At 40.0% G+C, this 23,860-nt stretch overlaps 2 protein-coding genes across 3 annotated transcripts; both read left to right on the top strand.

Annotated features, from left to right (window-relative positions):
* Positions 1 to 4,154: 4,154 nt before the first annotated feature.
* On the top strand, positions 4,155 to 14,342 carry dio1 (iodothyronine deiodinase 1). 2 transcript variants are annotated; one of them, XM_036579572.1, is made up of 4 exons: positions 4,155 to 4,576; positions 7,327 to 7,470; positions 9,125 to 9,324; positions 12,921 to 14,342. In XM_036579572.1, the coding sequence occupies exons 1-4, from the start codon at positions 4,222 to 4,224 to the stop codon at positions 12,984 to 12,986; spliced, it is 765 nt and encodes a 254-aa protein (XP_036435465.1). In that variant the 5' UTR covers positions 4,155 to 4,221; the 3' UTR covers positions 12,987 to 14,342. The 2 variants fall into 2 exon arrangements, with proteins under 2 accessions (XP_036435465.1, XP_036435466.1); XM_036579573.1 differs by lacking the exon at positions 12,921 to 14,342 and adding an exon at positions 12,407 to 12,914.
* Positions 14,343 to 16,546: 2,204 nt separating this feature from the next.
* Positions 16,547 to 22,891, top strand: LOC118813943 (tctex1 domain-containing protein 4-like). The gene is made up of 5 exons (XM_036579571.1): positions 16,547 to 17,044; positions 17,681 to 17,782; positions 18,830 to 18,961; positions 19,821 to 19,901; positions 22,278 to 22,891. Exons 2-5 carry the CDS (start codon positions 17,714 to 17,716, stop codon positions 22,626 to 22,628), a joined length of 633 nt encoding a protein of 210 aa, XP_036435464.1. The 5' UTR covers positions 16,547 to 17,044; positions 17,681 to 17,713; the 3' UTR covers positions 22,629 to 22,891.
* Positions 22,892 to 23,860: the final 969 nt, after the last annotated feature.

Below are 23,860 nucleotides of genomic sequence, written 5' to 3'. Positions count from 1 at the left end.
AATTTTCATATTTCATAAGCTACACTCAAAAGGTGGGGATCGTATGAGAGCTGTAACTGTCTTCTTTCCAGTCAAATAGATGGGTGATGTAATTTTAAACCCCTATAATAAAAGAAGTTGAACTCATTTTTTTTTTCTACTGAAAGTCGACCCATTTTTCCACAAATCTGGGCTATAAACTATAAACAGACGGCGTCTCTTCAGTGATCTGCTCTGTAAAAATTATTTTTATAAAATAATACAAAGAGCGTCTCAGATTTTTGGCTTTCAGCAGTAAATTGTAATCATATAGCAATATGTTTATGATCATACAACACATTTTCTGTTAATTTGAGGGGAGCTTTTACAAAAAAAATAGAAATAAATAAAATACAAATGGACATTCATTTCATGCTGTTACTGAATAATTTGCCTTATGATTTGGTCATGTAAATTCAGAAGAAAAAAACCAAAATATACCCTGGAGAATAAGAGGTTAATAACGAACCCTTGATGAACCATATTCTTTTTTAAAGTGCGTAAATATGAGCTAGCTAACCTAGCTTAGCTATCCCAGCTCTCCCAGAAGATATGAGTTAACTCATTTATTGATAGTTAGGTTAGTAAATTTATCACTACATCCACCTGAGATTCAATTGTTATTACCTCGCTCTGCTTCAGACGCCTACATAAAAAGAAAAACTTACCCATCAGTTTTAACTTCACAGCTTTACCTCAGTATAACCTCAGATAGCCCAGCTGGCTAATTTCACCAAGGACGACCTGCCGTTTATGTTGCTCGGTCAAACTACAATCAGCTGTTAACGAAGTCTTTACATTAACTTATCAGACTTAAAGTTTTTGATGACTCGTTAACGTCTGTTATCAAGTCTCAGGACAAACAACTGTGAATATCCGAAAATTATACCTTAAATAACTAATCTTTTCCTCAGCAGTAGCGGTTCAGCGAATGGCGGTGGGCTCCGGCGGGCGCTGATCCGTTAGGTTTCCGTTGAATTTTGAATTTGGAGTGAGAGCGCGATCCTGCGCGAGGGGCGCAGCAGTGTAATTGAGAGTGGTTGATCAGAGCCGGTTTAAAGAGCCGGCCACTAATATTACTCCCGTTATATCAACGTTACCTATAGAGGGCGCCCGCGGGCGAGTCCTAAGTGAATGTGAGTGAGTGGGGCTAAACGGCTAAAACCATAAAGTTAAAATAGTTTCTAGCCATTTGTCCAGAACCTTCCTAATTTTAGTAGATTTAAAGTAGACTTTTTTTTGAAGTAGAGAGGCTAGTTTTACTGCTACTGAGTACTGATTGGTTAGTATTAGTGCTACTGAGTGCAGATTGGTTAGTATTACCGCTACTGAGTACTGATTGGTTAGTATTAGTGCTACTAAGTGCTGATTGGTTATCATTACTGCTACTAAGTGCTGATTGGTTAGTATTAGTGCTACTGAGTGCAGATTGGTTAGTATTACTGCTACTGAGTACTGATTGGTTATCATTACTGCTACTGAGTACTGATTGGTTATCATTACTGCTACTAAGTGCTGATTGGTTAGTATTAGTGCTACTGAGTGCAGATTGGTTAGTATTCCTGCTACTGAGTACTGATTGGTTATCATTACTGCTACTAAGTGCTGATTGGTTAGTATTAGTACTACTGAGTGCAGATTGGTTAGTATTCCTGCTACTGAGTACTGATTGGTTATCATTACTGCTACTAAGTGCTGATTGGTTAGTATTAGTGCTACTGAGTGCTGTTTGGTTGTCATTACTGCTACTGAGAGCTGATTGGTTGTCATTAGTGCTACTGAGTGCTGATTGGTTGTCATTACTGCTACTGAGTGCTGATTGATTAGCATTAGTACTACTGAGTGCAGATCGGTTGGTATTACTGCTACTAAGTGCTGATTGGTTGGTATTACTGCTACTGAGTGCTGATTGGTTAGCCCTACTGCTACTGAGTGCTGATTGGTTATCATTACTGCTACTGAGTGCTTATTGGTTAGTATTAGTGCTCCTGAGTGCTGATTGGTTGGTATTAGTGCTACTCAGTGCTGATTGGTTATCATTACTGCTCCTAAGTGTTGGTTGATTGGTATTACTGCTACTGAGAGCTGATTGGCTAGTATTAGTGCTACTGAGTGCTGATTGGTTGGCATTACTGCTGCTGAGTGCTGATTGGTTGGTATTACTGCTACTGAGTGCTGAGTGGTTAGCCTTACTGCTACTGAGTGCTGATTGGTCAGCCTTACTGCTATTGTTTGGCCATAGAGCAGCCGACTGGCTGAGAAAAGCAATTTACCCTCACTGGCGTCATGAATGTACATGAGGCGCTGTTATAAAGTCATATAACTGGAGCTCAAAAAGCGCTCAAAAATATAACAATGGTGTTAAAATGTTTTATGCTGTTCTATGTTCAGGAAATGAATTCATTCTAAGTAAAATGTTTATGCATTTACAAACTTGATTTTGCTCAAATGTTCCATATTAACCCATTAATTTCGGACACGCTCAGGAGTGCCCTCTAGTGTTTGACAAACCCAGAGGACATCACTGAGTGGCAGTTCTCAGATTTCTTTACAGTGGTAGTGATAGGAACTACTATCCAAAACCACCAGTGAACCTACATGTTCGTCCTGAGTTTTTATATGAAATGCTGAGAATGGTAAACACAGTAAATCTAGATTAGGTAAATTCACTTCCCTCGGGGGCTGTTTTGCCTGTCCTGCATATATTTAAAAAATACCACTGCTGTGAATCATTCTGACTCTGTAAGCTTCTCTAGAACAGCATTTACATCACACCACCCTGAATGACTTAGTTTATACCTTAAAGATTTAAGTTTAACTAGTTTAATTATGCTAATTATACATAATTGTTTCCATGATGTCATGAAAACCAACATACTTGTCCACATATTCAGCCTACAGCAGTTTAACTCATCCATTCTCTCTGAAGTTATAAAGAGTGTCTCAGCTTGGACTGCTTTTTGAATAAGACACAAAAGAGAGCAGCCAATCAGAGCAGAGGTCAGTATGAAAGGCACGGTAACAAAAACACAGTCGGTCATGTAAAAATAAAGTATGACTCTCTGGTACATAAACCCATTCAAATGTCATAAGTGGACAAATAAAACTAGAAAAGTACATTTCCTGAAGAAAATGCAGAGTGATTGCACAGCTTCAGCTTGCTAATATGTTGCTAGGCAGTTGCTAAGGCATCCCAAGTGGTTGCTAGGGTGTTGCTAGATGGTTGCTATGGTATCTCAAGTGGTTGTTACAGTGTTGCTAGGTGGTTGCTATTGCATTCCATGTAGTTGCTAGATGGTTGCTATGGCATCCCAGGTGGTTGCTATGGTATCCCTAGCGGTGGCTAAGACGTTGCTATGTGAATGCTATGGTATCCCAAGTGGTTGCCAGGTGGTTGCTATGGTATCCCAAGTGGTTGCTAGGGTGTTGCTAGATAATTGCTATAGTATCCCAGGTGGTTGCTATGGTGTTGCTAGGTAGTTGCTATGGTATCCCCAGCATTGCTAAGATGTCGTTATGTGATTGCTATGGTATCCCGAGTGGTTGCTAGGTGGTTGCTATGGTATCCCAAGTGGTTGCTAAGGTGTTGCTAACCGGTTGCTATGGTATTCCTGATGACTGCTAGGATGTTGCTAGTTTGTTGCTATGGTATTCCAGGTGGTTGTTCAGGTTTTGCTAGGTTGTTACTATGGTATCCCAGGTGGTTGCTAGGCAGTTGCTATGCTATCCCAGGTAATTTCAAGGGGGTTGGCTAGGTGGTTGCTGGTGGTTGCTATTATATCCCACATGCTTAACTGGGTGTTTCTAATGGACTTGTATCAAAGTGGTATAAGCAGGGTGTACATACTTTTGCACCCCATTCATTCCAAAGGGAAAATTGTTATTTAACGATTTTTCACAGATCCGATCAAAAAGCTGTCTACAAGAAGAAGAAACAGAAGAAGAGCACAAATCGGATAACAATAGTGTTCATTAATAAAACGCAATGGAAATGCAGCCTATGTGCTCTTTAAGTGGATCTCGATTCCGTCGCAGCCCACTAGATGGCGGTATGCGCGTAAACTTCAATGGAGAAGCAGAAACCATAAACGACGTCACAACAACAACAAAGTTTTAGGAGTGACCGGACAGTTTCCTGGCAGACGGACAGACAGACAGACTGGCTTCTTGTCCGAGCGTCTGTCGGCGTCGCTGTCTGAGGCGATGTGGCTCTCTGTGAGTTTCGCTCTCCGCAGGCTGGGCGTGTATGTCAGCTCTGTTTTTATGCTGCTGCTGCTGCTGGTCCAGTTCTGTGCGCTGAACCTGCTGTCCGTGCTGAGCCCCGCTCTGGCCCGGAGGATCATGCTCCGGCTGGGGGAGCGGAGCACCATGAGCCTCAACCCGCGCTTCCGCTACGAGGACTGGGCTCCGTCCTTCACCACACCGCGCTTCCTGGATGCCGTTCTGCGGGGCTGCTGGAGCTGTTTTGGGGATTCCGCTTTTGTGGGCCATCGGGCTCCGGACTGCCCCTTAATCACCCTGGAGGGGGGCAGGACCAGCGTCCATCAGTTTATCCGTGGTAAGCAACAAAAGAACTTAGCAATTATGGCTGTGTCTCAAAATGCACCATACTCCCTAGGTAGTGCACTACACGAGTCACATCAAATAGTGCACTAAATGTCTCACAGGGATGGTTCTTTAAGGGTTCTTCAGTAAAGACAGTGGTTATATTTAGAACTGTGAGTTCTATGTAGAACCATTTCATGCTTTGTATGGTGCAATGGTTCTTCAGATTTTTGAAAATGGTTCTATGCAGCTTGACATCAAAACAAAAGCACAGTAGCAGAACCCTTTTTGGTGCTAAAAAAAGGTTCTATAAAGGAAAAATGCACAGCACATTCTCCAACAATCTGATGAACAATTTCAAAGAACCATTTAAGCATGAAATGATTCTATATAGAACTCATGGTTCTAGATAGACTCATTGCATTTACTAAAGAACCCTTGAAGAATCATCTTTTTTTAAAGTGTACAGGTGTACATGGCTGTTTCTCTTGGACATTTAATGCTTGGATAGTTATAGCTGCTTATAGCAATATATTCAGGTCTGTTTTAGATCCACCCAAAAAAGCATGGTTCTTCAAGGGTTCTTTACTGAAGAAAATGATTCTATATAGAACCATGAACACTCAAAGAACCCTTTGCATGATTAAAGGGTTCTTTGTTTTGGTTCTTCAGATTGATGGAGAATGTGCTGTGGTTGGTTCTATAACCCCATTTCCAAAAATGTTGGGACGCTGTGCAGAATGTAAATAAAAACAGAATGCAATGATGTGCAAATAATGTAAACCAGATTTTTAAAGGAAAATACTACAAAGACAACATATCAAATGTTGAAACAGAGAAATGTTATTGTTTTTTAAAAAATATGTGCCCATTTTGAATTTAACACCAACAACACATTCCAAAAAAGTTGGGACGGGGGCCTGTTTACCACTGTGTTTCATCACCTCTTCTTTTACCAACACTCTGTAAGTGTTTGGGAACTGAGGAGACACTGCTGTAGTTCTGAAAGTGAAATGTTTTCCCGTTCATGTTTGATACAGGATTTCAGCTGTTCATCAGTTCTGGGTCTCTTTTGTAGTATTTTTCATTTCATAATGTGCCAATTGTTTTCAGTGGTGACAGATCTGGATTGCCGGCAGGCCAGTTTAGCGTCTGGACTCTTTTAATACAGAGCCATGCTGCTGTAATACATGCAGAATGTGGTTTTACATTGTCTTGCTGAAATAATCAAGGCCTTCCCTGAAAAAGACGTCGTCTGGATGGCAGCATATGTTGCCAAAACCTGTATATATCATTCAGCATTAATGCTGCCTTCACAGATGTGCACGTCACCCATGCCATGTGCACTAATGCACCCCTATACCATCATGAATACTGGCTTTTAAACTGTGCACTGATAACAAGCTGAGGGGTCTTTAGCCTGTAGGACACAGTGTCCATGATTTTCAAAAAGAATTTCAAATGTTGATCCGTCAGAACACAGAACACTTTTCCACTTCCCTCAGTCCATTTTAAATGAGCTCGGGCCCAGAGAAGGTGGCAGCGTTTTTAGGTCTTGTTTATGTTTGGTTTCTTTTTTGCGTTTTAGAGTTTTAATGAGCATTTGTGGATGGAGCGACAAACTGTTTTTCAGAAGACACTGGTTTTCAGAAGTGCTTCTGAGCCCATGCAGTGATTTCCACTACAGAATCATGTCTATTTTTAATGCAGTGATGCCTGAGGGCCCAAAGATCACAGCCAGCAAATACTGGTTTTTGGCCTTGTCCCTTGCATACAGAGATTTTTCTCAACTTCAACATTTGATATGTTGTCTTTGTACTATTTTCAAAGAAATGTGGGGTTTAAATGATTTGCACATGATTGCATTTTGTTTTTATTCACATTTTGCACAGCGTCCCAACTTTTTTGGAAATGGGGTTATATTTAGAACCTTTTTGAAAAGGGTTCTATGTAGCACCAAAAAGGGGTCTTCTTTTGTTATAATGTCAAGCCTGTAACAATAGAAGAACCCTTTCATGATGCTCAGAATCCATTAATCATGCAACCATCTTTCTTAAGTGTGCATGATGCCCCTTACGTTTAGTTAATTCATATTTTATTTGAACTTATTCACTCCCTCTCTCTCTTCTACCTTCACTCATTTACTCCCTTGCTTACTCATTAAACCTCTCGTTTGCTTCTGTCACTCATTTATTCCTTTTTCACCACTCATCCATTCACTCAGTTATTCTTCACCTAACTCCCTCACTCATTCACTCTTTCCCTCACTTTTTCGTTTGCATGCTCGTCATTATCTGCCTTGTTTGCTTTATTTTCTCGCTCCCTCCTTCCCTCAATTGTTCACTTCCTTTCTTCCTCACTGACTCCCTCCTGCACCTCGTTCATCCATCTTCTTCACTGATTCACTCTGTCATTACCTCACACCTTCGCTTCACTCACTCAGTCACTCACTCACTCATTAACTCTGTTCTTTGCTTCTTTCACTCACTTATTGCCTTTCTCACTCATCCATTTACATCATTATTCAAATCACCCACTAACTCCCTCACTCCTTCCCTCACTTTTTCATTGGCTTGTTCCCTTAATTCCCTCTTCAACCCTTTCACTCAGTCTTTTTCCTCACTCATTCATTCATTCACTACCTCCTCACTCATTTGTTCCTGTTCTCCCGCATTTGCTCTCTCATTCATTTCCTCATGCACTTATTCCTTCACTCATTCACTGACTCTTCACATCATTTACGCTCTGGCCTTGATTCTGAAGGTAATCGTCCACTCGTCCTGAGCTTCGGAAGCTGCACCTGACCACCGTTTCTTTTCAAACTTGACGAGTTCAAGCAGCTTGTCAGGGACTTTGGTGATGTGGCCGATTTCCTCGTGATCTACATCGCTGAAGCGCACGCCACAGGTAAACCTCGCAGGTTTAGAGACCTCAGTTTGTAGTCCAGGACAGAAAGTTAATCAATAACAGTCAGATGTTGGTCAAGGTTAGGTTCCTAGTGCATGATTAAGCTGGACTAGTGGTCACTAATCCTGCTCCTGGAGATCTGCCTTCTAACATGCCAGATCCAGTGTTCAGTCAGGGTTGGAAGTGAACGCTTCAGGAAGGCACATCTCCAGGAGCTGTGTGGGTGACCACTAGTCTATACTGACAATTTTCAATAGTCAGTCTCTTGATATTGCACTGTAGTCTAGGCTTGGCTTCATTCATGCCTAGGAAATATGAGTCTAGCAGTTGTTGGGTTCTGCCTCATCAAATTCACAAATTTGTTTCTGCGATTTTCACTCATTGATCACCACCAGTGACCCATTTAAACAGGGTTAGCACTGATTCCCCCCTAAATCTATAAAAAAACACTACCTTTTTGGCTTAGTTTTAGCCTTAAATTGATAGTTCATGCTTGAAAACCGTCCAACATAGCCGAATTAGAATAACTCTGCAAAGAGGAGTGCGCCAGAATTCCTCCACAGCAACGTAAAAGACTCATCGCATGTTTTTGCAAACGTTTGATTGCAGTCGTTTCTGCCGAGGGCGGCACAACCATTTATTACTTTTAGGGGTGCAAATACTTTTTCACATAGGTGCTGCAGGTTTTGAATGAATCTTCAATAAATGGAATGATCATTTAAAAGCTGCGTTTTGTGTTTACTCAATTACTTATCACTTATCACTTACTTATCTCATTAAAATTAGTTGGATGATCTGAAACATTTAAATGTGACTAAATAGCAAAAATAGAAGAAATCAGGTGAGGGCAAATACTTTTTCACAGCACTGTAAGAATGTAGTACATAGAATATAATGTATGAATATTAGAACATAGTACATAATGTAGGAATATACTATTTATTGTTTAATGCAAGAATGTTATATGTAATGTATTGTGTAAATACCAACATAAGAGAAGACAAAACATTAGGATTAACGGTAAAATCTTGTGTTTGAGGATGTCGTGTCAAATGTGCCCAAGTTTGCAGTGGATTTTACTTGCATTTCTTCTGTTTTCCAGCTCTCAAAAGCAGATAGAGCTGCTATAAGTAGTAATAATCCCACTGAGGGATCCTCTTTCTATGGTAAAACTTGTAGCTGTAGCTAACGACAGTTTAGTGAATCATTCACTCTTCCAGATGGAGATGCTAAACACGATTATATGACCCACAAGTGCACCAGAACAGGGCAGTGTGTTGATGTGTTGATTGCTATTTTTAGAATTATCACTTTGTAGAGTTTGATGTAAAAACCCTACCTAGTTTGGCCTTTTTGGGCCTATTTAGGCTTAATGTCAATTCTGATAGATTACAATAATGTTCAATAACGTATGCACTAATTTAAGCTAATTCAATTTTGCAAACACAATAAAAAAGCTTGGTGTATTATTTTTATCATCTACATTTCACGACTGTGTAAATAGTTTCTCCAGCCACATTTATGTTTTCAGTGTGTTTGTTAAAAAATTCTGAAGTGTGCCAAACCAAACTGTGGTGGAATAGAATTGTAATCTAATTGAATTTCTGTGAGTTTAGAGATTTACACCTTTAGATACTGACTGATCTTTCCATAGACGGCTGGGCCTTTGCCAACAATGTGGACATCAACCAGCACAGGAGCCTGCAGGAGAGACTGACCGCAGCAAAGTCCCTGATTAAAGAAAACCCGCTGTGTCCTGTGGTAGTGGACGAGATGAGTGACGTCACAGCCAGCCGCTACGGAGCTCTGCCTGAGCGACTGTACGTTCTTCAGGGGGGAAAGGTCATCTACAAGGTGAGCACTTCTCAAATTGGAGCCGAAATCCGTCCAGTTACTTCTACATTCTGAATGAAACTGCTGTTGGCTTTTTGTGGTAGCAGTGGAGTTAAGGCTCAGATGGTGGCTGAAGGTAATACTGGCACTGGTTAAACTTTGCCCTCGGCTGGAACACTGTGTACTTTATCACACACCTCCTCTAACTCCAGTGCACAAATACAAAAGATACAGATTTACAGGCTTTCACACTGATTATATGTACTTCCATTTCAGTTGGGGAACTATGTTTTATATATATATATATATATATATATATATATATATATATATATATATATATATATATATGTATGTATATGTATATGTATATATATGTATATATATATAAAACAATTTCCAAAAAAGTTGGGACGCTGTGCAAAATGTAAATAAAAACAAAATGCAATGATGTGCAAATCATTTAAACCCCACATTTCATTTAAAATAGTACAAAGACAACATATCAAACGTTGAAGTTGAGAAAAATCTCTATATGCAAGGGACAAGGCCAAAAACCAGTATTTAATTGAAAATAGTACAAAGACAACAAATCAAATGTCAAATGTTGAATGCGCCATGTTTTCAGTGAGTGACAGGTCTGGACTGCAGGCAGGTCAGTTTAGCACCCGGACTCTTATTATGGAGCAATGCTGCTGTAATACAGGCAGAATGTGGTTTGGCATTGTCTTGCTGAAATAATCAAGGCCTTCCCTGAAAAAGACGTTGTCTGGATGGCAGCATATGTTGCCAAAACGTATATATCATTCAGCATTAATGGTGCCTTCACAGATGTGCACGTCTCCCATGCCATGTGCACTAATGCCCCCCTATACCATCATGAATACTGGCTTTTGAACTGTGCACTGATAACAAGCTGATTGTTCTTTAGCCTGAAGGACACAGTGTCCATGATTTCCAAAAAAAAATTCAAATGTTGATTTGTCAGACCGCAGAACACTTTTCCACTTCACCTCAGTCCATTTTAAATAAGGGAAGGTGGCAGCATTTCTGGACCCTGTTTATATATGGTTTTTTCTTTGCATCTAAGAGTTTTAACTTGCATTTGTGGATACAGCGACGAACTGTTTTCACAGACAGTGGTTTTCAGAAGTGTTTCTGAGCCCATGCAGTGATTTCCTCTACAGAATCATGTCTGTTTTTATTGCAGTGCCACCTGAGGGACCAAAGATCACGGCCAGGAAATACTGGTTTTTAGCCTCATCCCTTGCATACAGAGATTCCTCCAGATTCTCTGAATCTTTTAATGATATTATGTAGTGTAGATGATGAAAAGCAAAAGTTCTTTGCTGTTTTATGTTGAGAAACATTATTCTTGAATTATTGCACTATTTTATTGTGCAGTCTTTCACAGAGTGGTGAACCCCTCCTCATCTTTACTTCTGAAAGACTCCGCCTCTCTGAGATGCTCTTTTTATACCCAATCACGTTACTGACCTGTTGCCAGTTAACCCCCAGATGTTTTTTTTCTAGCATTACACAACTTTACCAGCCTTTTGTTGGAACATGCTGTTGGCATCAAATTCAAAATGGGCATATATTTATCTCAGTTTCAACATTTGATTTGTTGTCTTTGTACTATTTTCAATGAACTATAGGGTTAATAATTTGCACATCATTGCATTTTTTTTATTTACATATTGCACAGCATCCCAACTTTTTTGGGAATGGGGTTGTGTATCATTCATATATATATATATGTTTTAGAGGTATTTATGCTTAGTGTTATTGCAACAATAAGAGTTTCACTCACCTTTTTAATTTTGCACAGGTGTAAACTGTGAAGTCACTGTCTGCCAATCTGTCTGTCCATCTATCCGTGTATCTGTAATTCAGAGTTCCTCACGTGGACGTAGGCTTTTGTGTCTGGGACAAGAAGCATGACAGAAAAAGTGGGTCAAAGGCAGACTCAACAGGCCTTTTGTCATTGTGGGCTTGTTGACTGTACAAGCTGTCAAACATTAGATAAAATCTGTGTTTCAAATCGAGTACGTCTGTACTTTTAGTTTAGTACCCAAACAATATACTAGAAGGAGAAAAACTTGTTGTGTTACATATTGTTTGCATTAAGCAGCTGCAGGTTGGCATCGTTGGTGGAAGAAGAGGAGCCATTGGAGGAAGTTGCAGTTTGATATATTCAAAATAGCCAACATAAATGGGCAAAAACGTTACAACATTTTTAATCAGATGTTGTCAGTATGGAGGCTATTCAGGGGCGATTCAGTCACGTGAGGTCCCGCATGGTAATTTCCATTTAGTGCAAAACATTAGCATTTGGCTCTACACAACTCCACAAAAATCCAAGCACTTGATAGTGAAAAGTATAGTATAAGAATAATCCAATGAAAGATTTTAGTATGTAGTGTATGTTATAAGAATACAGTGCATAGTGCAAGGCTGCAATACATAGTGTATAGTGTAAGAATATAGTATGCAGCATATAATGTAAGATTGTAGTATATAGTGTACAGTGTAAAAATATGGTACATAGTGTATAATGTAAGAATGTTATTAGATAGTGTATAATGTAAGAATATACTGTTTAGTGCTTAATGTAGGAAAATCATATGCAATGTACAGTGTAGAATATATTATTTAGTGTTTAAAATAAAAATATATAGTAGACCAAATCAGAATGTTTGGCTATACTTCTGGCTGGATGTCCAGTCAGCATGTAAGCAGCTCAATTTATGGCACAATTTACAATAAATACCAACAGAAGACAATATATTGTTAAATAAGTCTCTGAATTAGCATAAAATTCTCTTGTACCCGAGTTATCCAGCCAGAAGTAAACTGTTTTCTGTCGGAACATAATGCTGTTTTGTTTATAGGGTAATATAATGAATAATGTAAGAATATAGTACATAGTGTGTAATGTGAGAATATACACAGTCGAGTCACATTATTACGACCACTTCATGTCTACGAGCTGGTGGTGGCAGCGTTATGGTCTGGAGAATGTTTTTGTGGCGTTCTCTGGGCCCACTCATCCATGTGGAAGGCACTCTCGACTGATTTGGGTGTGAATCCATCCTTGCAGATCACGTACACCCATACATGCTGATTGTCTTCCCTGGGGCAGAAGGGATCTTCCAGCAAGACAACGTGACGTGTCACACGGCTAGAAATGTCCGACATTGGTTGGAAGAGCATGACCATGACTTCCGAGTACTACCCTGGCCCCCCAATTCCCCACACTTGAACCCAACTGAGCATCTGTGGGACCACCCCGATCGTCGTGTTCGCTCTATGGATCCTCCCCCACGCTTCCTCCAGCAGCTGTGGGATGCACTGCAGTCAGCATGGCTCCACATACCTGTGACAACCTACCAGGACCTTATTGAGTCACTCCCAGCCTGTCTGGCTGCTGTCCGTGCTGCACACGGCGGTCACTCTGGATATTAGCTGGTGGTCATAATAATGTGACTCGACTGTGTAGTACATATTGAAATAATATGCTGTTTAGTGTTTAATGTAAGAACATTATGCCTATATGGAGACGCCGGGAAAGTCTCCAGTTTCTCAGACTCTGTTAATTTCTCTCTACTGTCCAGGGAGGCAAGGGTCCTTGGGGCTACAGTCCAGAGGAAGTACGGAAGGTGCTGCAGAAGATGAACTAGGATGTGAGATATGAGTAGATGAGAGAGAGCTATCTTGGCTTTGCTGCTCTCTTTTTTTTTTTTTCTTTTTCTTTTATTATTGCTGTTGTCGGAATAAAACTTCATATCTCAGAAATGGTAACTTTTACAGGAGAAGGAAAAAACATACTTGATTTTTAGTGTAAGTCAATGGAACCAGACTTTTTCCAAGTCATGAAATTTACATGCAATGTATAGAGCAAAAGGTATTTTCAAATCATGTCAAAAACTGAAAAACAACAAAAATGGAGATAAGAGGTTTTGTTCCAACAGCAGCGATATGTTTCAGCAGATTTAACTGGTTCTTAAAATATGCCAGTCACACTACATTAAGATTCATTTAATTCAAGCAGTTTTTACAGATAACTATCCAGCAGTTCTGAGATTCGGATGCTATTTCTGTCACATGATTACAATTATTACATTAATCCATGCTCTGATAAATAGCAACAGCTGGTTATGGTTGTATATTTGCTCACTTCACTTACTTCTCAAGTATTATCACCACTAAGAATGTGCTGTAATGTTTTGGCTCATTTTGTAGTTGTGTTTGTTTGTGATGATTGCAGATAAAACCATTAGGGCTCTGTAGTCTGATAAGGAAATACACAAACCCTAAATGATTGAATGACATTCAGCATCTTTCTTTGATCAAAACTGATATTCACAGATGGAGGAGTTGACTGTGGTACGTATGAACAGCCAGAGTGACCTTAGAGGGATTCTTTCACAACATACAGTTTTATTAGCCTGAGCCAATCATTAAATGACGAGGTAAAGGACTTAGAGTGGACAGTATTCACCTGTGGCCTTAATTTGTATGTTTATAGATGTCTGTGTACCTTGTGTCCCAAAGCCGCATGAGATAAAAGTATATGAGCTCAAAAGGAAAACAGGTTAGTAAACAGCAATAATAGTTTATTACAGTGTTGATCACGTCAAATCATAAACTGTAGTCAATTTGTGGTTATTGGTTTGTTATCAAGGAACATTTATTTATGCAATCTCTATACTTGGAAACATGTTGTTATATTTTTATAGAATTTATACCCTCCTTATCTGAATCACATTTTGATATATGGACGTTTATTTCTGCATTAAATAGTATTTCGCACCACTTTTCTCTGCAGTAATCGTGCAGTAAAGACAGCAGTGGCTGTCTGTGCTTCTGTCGTCTTGTAAAACTCAGCCTTCTACTGTATATGAAGTTTACAGTGGAAACCTGTGGCAGCTGTAAAACTGATGTTTATGTAGATGGTTGTGTACAAGATCAGCGTAGCACAGATGAGACACAGAAGTCTTGATATCTTATTCTGAATAAAGCATTCAAAATTTTGATGTGGATTTTGTGTGTCATCATTTTTACAGTACATGGAAGTTTTAGGTTTTACTCTAAAAAACAGACGAGCACTGGTGAAGAAGATTTCAGGGACTGTAATTTTTCCTATACTGTACTATGATATTCTGGAGGATCTGTACTTCAGTATTAAGGGTGCTGTGTGTAAGATTTAGGGCAGGGGTGTCAAACTCAACCATTACAAGGGCCATATTAAAAAATCTCAAGTCCGTGGGCCAGCTGTGTTATTCTTTTTTCTTAACGTTTTGCCGTGACCCCAACTGGCCATTGTTTATTCAATATATGCTAAAACTACAACAGCAAAATAGGCACTGAATTCAAAAATTATTTACAATAAAAATAAATTGTTTTATATCAAACAATAGACTACATTAGCTACAGATCACTATAAAACCTTTTTAAAAGTAACCACTGGCCCTAGAAGGATGTTGGTGGAAGGGGGTCAGAGCACACATTATGTTGCATTGCATGCTGGGCACTGTAGTGCAGCTTAGGGTCAAACAGGCTAAAATTAATAGAAAAAAAACAAGAATCGTTTTTGTTACCTTAGAATGAGCCTATAATATCTATATAGGGAGCGGGTCCTATTCGAACAGAGGCCGTAATGTTTCTACAATAACCCCGAATGGACAAATCAAACACTGCCTTTGAAGCAGCAGCTTAAATTTGGTGGCCCTACGGTACTGGTTGGAAGACGTACACTCTCAGAAATAAAGGTACTAAACTCACTGGGGCAGTGCCCCTCTTGTCACTGGGGTGGGACCCTCAAGGGTACATTTCAGTACTTTTAGTCAGGGAACAAAACTGAACCATAATCCATTGGAGTTGTATTCCACTCCACACACCCCGTCTCGTCTCCAGGCTTTTTATTTTACTGTTCTGTTTTAAAACATTCCGTCATGAAAAGGTACAAATACGAACTTTTCACCTGAATAAACTTATTTACGGTTCAACATTGGACCTTAAAACCACTGTTGCACTGTTGGGAACATTTACACTGTTTGTACCTTGACAGATGAAAAATGTTCCTGCACAGAACCTTTATTACTAACAGAGTAGAAAGAGAAGAATCAGTGGTTGTGGCCGGTGCTGGCTGACCATTTTGTGTTGTGAGACGTTTGAGAACCCAAATTTTGACAAATGGAGGATCATACTTATTATTTAGCACAAGAAAAAGCAGGGGGGGGGGTGAATCCTTGTCATCAAAGAAGCAAAAAACGTACAGCTACGGCTTAAGTTCGACTACACACTCGGAATGGGAGGAGTATTCACTTGGTTGCAATCTGCAGCCCCATCGCTAGAAGCCACTAAATCTTGCACACTGCACCTTTAAGTACAGGTCTTTACTTTAGTATTACTGAAATTGAATATTTATACTCATAATTACATTTCCAAGAAAAAAAGCATACTTTTGATGTTTCATTTAGACCTTCAAAATCATCTTTTCAAATATGAAAAGCAGTGGGATGTTTTGCTTTGTTTTGTTTTCACCAAACCAAGTTTCTGCACATTTTATTTGCAGTTTTTATTAAACCATCCAGTTTTATTAACATAAAATGAACTTGCCTGCAACTATGCAAATTCATATCTATAGGACCATACCTGCTTGTTATTACTAAAAAATAACAAGCAGGTGAGCAGTAAGGGAAACCTTTTCAAACTTTTTGCATAATTAAATGTTTAAGATGTGAACAGAGTCATTCAGAGTGGTTTGGTGTGAAACGCTCTGTTCTAGAGAAACTTACAGAGTCTGAATTATTCACAGTGGTGGTGATAGGAACCAGACGTCCACCTCTAAAAGCTCCCTCACAGAAAGTTATTAAATGAAATGGTTATATACACCCTGCCTTTTGCCTGAGACACTGTTTTACGATAGTTTTACACGGCTTTGGTCTGAAATGTATGTTTTATTTCTTTCAAAGCACAGGGTGGAGGGATACATGCAGGAATGTGTGAGGCAAAATAGTCCCCCAAAAAACTTTTTTTTTTCAGATTTCCCACAATTTTACCATCATCAACATTCCATATTAACTCAGAAGACTCCTGTAGGTTCACTGGTGGTTTTGGATAGTAAATAAAATGTCTATATTTGTGTTGTAGTCATGGCGACCCCTGGTTCCTATCACCACCACTGTAAAGACCTCTGAACCATTTCACACCAAACCACTCTGTTTACATCTCACACACTGAGTTATGCAGAAATCAGTATTAATTTCTCTGTACTTTTTCAACTGCTGTAAACGAGCACTAAGTCAGTGTTTGCTGTCAGAATGCAGTTTGAGCTACAAGAATGCCATCTATTCAGGAGAGAGCCAGGAGATTGAGTGAGTGGCCTACTTATGATAACACTGAAGAGCTGACTCAAAGCAGAGGGGGTTCCAAGCTCTGATCACTCTGAATGACTTGGCTGACTAATAAACATTTAATAACTTTGTTCTCTGCCAAGCTGAGCCATTTGAACAGCGACAATGAACCTTCTCTGGAGTCGGATGTGATTGTGAGGCAGGTAGGAACATGTTGGGCAGTTTGGAGGAGTGAACTGTACCTCACAAATATCATTTATAGGAGTGCAGCAGGGAAGGTTGCTGTGGAAAGAGCAACAGGAACCTTGTGTTCCAGACCATGAAGAGATGGTTATTAGTAGAAGTAGCACTAGCTGACAGCTACAGACCCAGCTCCATAGGTAAGACTCTACTAATGCTCTTACAAATGCAATCAGCAGTGCTGTGTTTGTTTGTAATTGGGGAATAAGTAATATCTGAGCTTCAAATAAGAAACCAACTTTAGCTTCGTAGTGCATTTGGTTTACCTACTGTATTCTTTAGGACAGTGTTTCTCAGCCCTGGTCCTGGAGGCCCACAGCCCTGCACATTTTAGTGCTTTTCCTGCTTTAACACTCCCACTTTAACTCAATAATAGGCTGATAATGAGCTGATTAGTTGCATCAGGTGTGTTGTGAGCAGGGAAAACACTAAACAGTGCAGGACAGTGGGCCTTAAGGACCAGAGGTGAGAACCACTGCTCTAGAAAAAGAACAGTCACTGTATAAACTTGTACAAATATTAAAATAACTCCTGTGCGTTCTAATGAAAAATTGGCTAAAGTGGCTTTTAGCTCTAGCACTGCACAATGTATTGTTCTCTTATTTTGTATCAGTTGTGTTAGAGAAAAAAAACAAGACTGTGGTTCTCCAGCAATAGAAAATGTTTTTTTTTCTTTAAATGATAAACATGTACCAAACACTGCAGTTAGACAACCTTACATGTAGCAACCTTACATGCATCTGCTGCACTTGATCTTATCCAAAAACCTCACTAAGGCTGACTGTGTGGAAAAGTGCTGAGGAAGAAAGATGGAGCAGAAAGGCAGCATGAAGACCTTTGAGAAAGAACAAGATGGGGGCAACCAGCAAATAAAAGAGGTGACTGCAAGAGTACAAAATGCTGCTTACTAATGCTTTTCATATGAACATGCATTCCGTAATTCATCATTTTTTAAGAAACTGTATAAAGTGTAACTATCAAACCTCATTTCTGGAAAAATTGGGACATTTTGTAAAATGCAATAACAAGAATCTGTGAATAGTTAATTCTCTTGAACGTTTATTTAAATGAACCTGACAAAAGTACAAAGAAATCACTTTTAATATTTTGGCTGACCAGTTAGATCATATTTTTAATATAGCAGATTTTTAATATGGTGCCTACAACACTCAAAAAAAAAAAAATGGGACGGTGCAAAATTAGAGTGAAAAGTTTATAGAACATTCAAGTTACACCATTTTGAAACATTCCACAATAAGCAGGTGAACTGGTAACAGGTGAGTTTATCAGCCGCCACAAATATTTGCAAAATCCAATTAAACTGGTCAGTGAAAACGCTGGAAAGAAGGTTCGAGAGGATGAACTCACCACAGATTCTTGTTAATACTGCATTTTACACAACTTTTCCGAAAATGGGGTTGTATGTTATTTTATACTCTAACCCCTTAAAACAGAAGGTTCTTTAAGGGTTCTTTATTAAAGAAAATGTAGAACTATGGACACTTCTTCAGATTGATGGAGAATGTGTTGTATGTGGTTCTATATAGTTTTTTTTTCTATATAGCACCAAAAAAGGTTCTTCTACTGTTACAACATCAAGTTTGTCACAACTTAAGAACTCTTTTTGGTGCTATTGAGAACCATTTTCAAAAAGGTTTTATAAAGGACCATCTATAGCACATTCTACATCAATCTGAAGATCCCTTTAGAACCCTTGAAGAACCATCTTTTTTGTAAGTGTATAGAATACCACTTTGGGTTTACCAGAGGTCTCGTTTACCTTTGTCTCTTTGCACTTTTTGACACTCAACCTTCATTAGCTGAGCTGTGAAGGAGCGTTAAAATGGATTTTCACAACTGATCCCCCTTATATGAAAAGGATAATTTAGTCCAAGATTAGGCTTAAGCCTGTGTTTGGCTCTCAGGTCAGCTGGGCAGCTTCTGTAACTGGGCGCAGGCTCTCACGGCCAATCCAAAGGCCCAGTCAGACTCTGGACCGGACCTACATCAGCCTGAAAGGCCTAGTGACCGCTCAGATGTTCTCTAAAGGACTGAAGGTGAGACCATGTAGAAACCGTGGATTTTATACTACATACGAAATAAAGACCTGTTTAGGAAACAAAGTCTGTGGATAAAGTAGAATTCTGATGGAGAGTTTCACCCTGAACTATACACAGCCCGTCCACTTTATTAGAAACCCCTACCGTGTACTTCCACTCACTGGCCGCTTTATTGGAAACCCCTACCACGTACTTCCACTCACTGGCCACTTTATTAGAAATCCCTACGTTGTACTTCCACTCACTGGCCACTTTATTAGAAACACCTTCCATGTACTTCCACTCACTGGTCAATTTATTAGAAACCCCTACCGTGTACTTCCACTCACTGGCCACTTTATTGGAAACCCCTACCACGTACTTCCACTCACTGGTCAATTTATTACAAACACCTACCTTTTACTTCCACTAACTGGTCACTTTATTGGAAACCCCTACCATGTACTTCCACTCACTGGTCAATTTATTACAAACACCTACCTTGTACTTCCACTCACTGGCCACTTTATTGGAAACACCTACCTTGTACTTCCACTCACTGGCCACTTTATTAGAAACCCCTACCTTGTACTTCCACTCACTTGCCACTTTATTAGAAACCCCTACTTTGTACTTCCACTCACTGGCCACTTTATTAGAAACCCCTACTTTGTACTTCCACTCAATGGCCACTTTATTAGAAACACATGCCTACTCTACCTGTACAGCAGCAGGGTAGAGCTACGAGGGAATGGACATCATTATTTAGCACGAGGACATGCTACTAATGACTCAGAGTATGATATTTATGACTCACCTCTGGTTCTGGTTCGCTGAAACAGTTTGGTGAAAAGTCTCGTTTTCTTCGCCACTGCAGGAACGAGCTGCTGCAAAACTTGCCGCAAAAAGAGGAGTCTTATCTTCCATGAGAAAACCTGTGACCATCATCCACGAACAGGTAACGTTCAGACCTACACCAAATAATCAAGTCCTCAACTGCTTGTAAATCAAGGTCAAGACCAGTTCCAGTCCAGTTGGTTCAGCTGTAGACCTAATTGGACTGACATTTAATTATTCTGTGCATTTGCTTTGCTGACAGGGCTCACCATACTCTCGTAAAATTTGTGTAATATCTTTCATTTTTCCTGAAAGTCATTTATAGTGTAAAGAATAGCGCAATGAAGCCAATTAGCTTTTATTTTCCTGTTTAGTGCACAGTTCAAATTCCATTATACACTTACAAAAATGTGACAAAACTTCCTTTAAGCAACATACTGGTCATCTAGTAAAGCTTTCAGATTCATCTTTCCTTCACCGAGTTATGGAACTCCAAACATCTGGAAATGAGGGTACATATTTCTAAAGGCTGAGCTTTCCTCAGCGGTCAATGGGAGTCCAAAACCCAGAAGAACGAGAGTCCAAGTCTCCAGTTTCCTAGGTGATAGAGGGCCGTGTCTCAGTTCTTCAGAGAGGGCAGGCCATGCTCTACCTTAGCGTAACACCAATGAGCCAAAACATTATGAACATAATATGCTGTTGGTCCTCTGCATGCCACCAAAATAGCTCCAACCTGCTGTGGTCAGGACTCTACAACACCTCTTATAGTGTTCTGTGGTGTCCGGCACCAAGACACTATCAGCAGATCCTGTAAGTAATGAGGTGGAGCCACCGCAGATTGGATTCACTGTTCCAGCCCATCCCACACATGCTGAATCGCATTGTGATCTGGGAGACCTGGGCAACACCGTGGACTCTTCACGTTTTTCCATCGCTCCAAGGTCCAGTTCTGATGCTTGCGTGCCCATTGTAGGCACTTTAGATGGCGGACAGGGCTGAGTATGGGCGCTCTGACAGGTGTGCAGCTACACAGCCCCATACGCAGAGTGTGTAGTGACACATTCCTCCAGTAACCATCATTAAACATTTTTGTGTGGCCCCTTCGTCGGTTCAGTGCAGACAGAAAAGGCTTCGCTGCCCTCACATATCGATAAACCCTGGGCACCGAACACCGTCATCGGTTTGTTCCTCTTCGGCTGACTGTCAGTAAGTATTTTCCACTGCTGACCAGTAGAACTCTACAAGCCTTGCCGTTTCAGAGACGATTCGACCCAGTCGCCTGGCCATAACAATCTGGCCCTTGTCAGAGTCTCCTCAGTCTTCACGGCTGCCCATCCAACACGCCAAGTACGAGAACTGACTGTTTGCTTACCGTCTAATATCAAAGACCTCGACATGTGTCTTCTTACGAGATAATCAATGTTGTTCACTTCATAACGTTTCAACTCAAACTACTTTATTTGAGAAAGCTGCTCAATAAATATTTACAAATCTATATTTTTATATTCTATAAAAAAATTAAATGACACTTTATTTTGAGGAGTCCTTTTTAGATGAAACACTCAACTGACTCATGAAACAGGAGGGTTAGGATTAGGTGTTGGGTTGAGGTTAAGGTTAGGATTAGGTTTTGGGTTGAGGTTAAGATTAGGGTTAGGTTTAGGGCCAGGGTGAGGGTGAGGGTGAAGGTTAAGATTAGGTTTTGGGTTGAGGTTAAGATTAGGGTTAGGATTAGGGCCAGGGTGAGGGTTAGGTGTTGGGTTGAGGTTACGGTTAAGATTAGGTTTTGGTTTGAGGTTAAGTTTAGGGTTAGGATTAGGGCCAGGGTGAGGGTTAGGTGTTGGGTTGAGGTTACGGTTAAGATTAGGTTTTGGTTTGAGGTTAAGTTTAGGGTTAGGATTAGGGCCAGGGTGAGGGTTAGGTGTTAGGTTGAGGCTGGTAAGGTTAGGTTTTGTGTAATGGAAGTATCATATTAACAACACATCTACTTAATGTCAGTAATGTATCAACAGAACATCTACAAGATATTTACTTCAGTGTATTCAGATGCTGCACTACTGATACTTCACTGATATGTTGTTAATGTGTTACTGATCATCTGTTAAGAGTTTATTAATCATTCACAAAGGACCACCAAATAAAGTGTTACAAAAATGTATAGTTTTAAAGGACAGTCTTTCTGTTTTTTGCCTTAATGTTTTTCCATTTAATTAATACGGCTGGAATTGTGTACATTAAGTTTTCTTTGAACCCTTAAAAGTTAATGCGCTTTCACACCCCTAATCATTACATAACCTGCTGTAGAATATTTTGGCCATTTTTTATTTTGCATCTTCAAGTAGTAACATCGGTCAGAGTCAAGCCAGATCTATAATTATCATGAGATAAAACCCTTAAACTACTCTGAGCTAAATTATGGACTAAACTTCAATGCTAAAAGGGAGATTCACCACTGAAAGACCCCAGATTAGTTCCAGTTTCCCCCCCTTTCATCCAGGTGCCAGTGGGTTGTTCCCAGCCTGGTGAGCGCTTCCCGAACTCCAGAGCGTTCCAGCTGCTGCAGCATTTCCTGAACACTCGTCTGGACAGAGTGACCTATGACCCTTCCTCAGCAAGCCAGCTGGTCCAGGAGTTTAGTGAGGAGATTCGGACGCTGGTCCACACTGTCTGCCCTGCGCGGTATAAACTCGTGTGTATGGTGGCTTTAGGACAGAAGACGGGCCACGAGGGGGTCACGCTGGCCAGTCGCTGCCTGTGGGACGTCCACTCTGACACATGCGTCTCTTACACATACCAGAGCCCCAAACTCTACTGTACAGTCAGCCTGTTTGCAGTGTATTCTGAGTGAGAGCAGACAGCAATACAGGAAAATCTTCAGGGTCAGAGGTGTGTCTCAGAAACTCGTGTGGAGTATTAATTTTCTTGAGTTGATCAATTAAAATGAATCAGTTTATCATTCTCATAAAGCCACTGTACAGTATTTAAGTAACTATACGGTTAATGAATGTAAAATAACAATGACTGTGAGATTAAAGCGCAGACTGTCCAAAAACTTGATCACCTAAAAAAATTTTAATACTGTGTATCAAATATCAGTCCCACCAGGATCTTGTGGCCTTTTTTGTGACAGTTGCAGGCAAAAGTGCTCAAACCAGCTTCTCTCCATATTTGCAGCCATAAATATGGAGAGTTGAGTCTGAAATTTCAACTTGTTTTGAATGTAGATGTTTTGTTGTGTTGTTGATTTTCTAAGTGATAGTAAGGTAACACATTCTCTACAGCGAACACATTTTCTGCCAGTTTTTCAGCACAATTTCTATTTATTTCTCCAATTAAAAAAAATAAATAATAAAACTGACCAGTGTAGGTGATAAAAACTAATGTCTGAGAGAGTAAAAGTTGAGTGGCTGGCGTTGGGAGTGACAGAAACCTGAAACTGATCTGTGGTGTTTGGGACTGTATTGTTTTGGCTAAGCTACGATAGCTTAGTTATCAGGCCAGACGTACCCCACACACACACACACACACACACACACACACACACACACACACACACACACACACCACAGCACAGGCTCGGTTCCAGCTAACTGAAGCTAAAATGACCCCTGTTTAGAAGATATCTGAGAGCACAGAGTTGAGTGACTGTTATTGGAGAGAAAAGCTGAAATCGAGCGAGTTCTATGGTGAGTGGAGCTCTTAGCCGTCACTGAGCCGCTATCATGCTTAGTTTTCTGAGTTTTTTCCTGGCCCTGATTTTTCTATCAGCGCCACCCATCAGTGAGCTCCCACACCACCAACCAGTGACCCCTCCAAAATGTAAAATGGGGAAAAGCGTTTATTATCGGTCCAGACATGGAATAAAAATTTGACCTGTCAAATTTTGAAACACCATCTATTTTTTTTTTTTAATAATACAGTGGTATACCTTACTACCATTATACTTCACAACCAAACCCTACACTCTTAAAAGATGGTTCATTAAGGGTTCTTTAGTAAAGAAAATAGAACCATGAACACTCAAAGAACCTTCTGCATGATTAAAAGGGTTCTTTGCATCATTAAAGTGTTCTTCAGAAT

Source organism: Colossoma macropomum, unplaced genomic scaffold (assembly GCF_904425465.1).
Source record: "Colossoma macropomum unplaced genomic scaffold, Colossoma_macropomum, whole genome shotgun sequence".
NCBI lineage: Eukaryota > Metazoa > Chordata > Actinopteri > Characiformes > Serrasalmidae > Colossoma > Colossoma macropomum.
This window is presented reverse-complemented; position numbering and strand designations above follow the sequence as displayed.

Coding starts and splice junctions, on each gene's coding strand:
- LOC118813943 (XM_036579571.1), top strand. CDS start 17,714: ATGGAGCAGAAAGGCAGCATGAAGACCTTTGAGAAAGAACAAGATGGG. Junction 18,962..19,820: donor TGTTCTCTAAAGGACTGAAG/GTGAGACCATGT, acceptor TCGCCACTGCAG/GAACGAGCTGCTGCAAAACT. Junction 19,902..22,277: donor TGACCATCATCCACGAACAG/GTAACGTTCAGA, acceptor CCTTTCATCCAG/GTGCCAGTGGGTTGTTCCCA.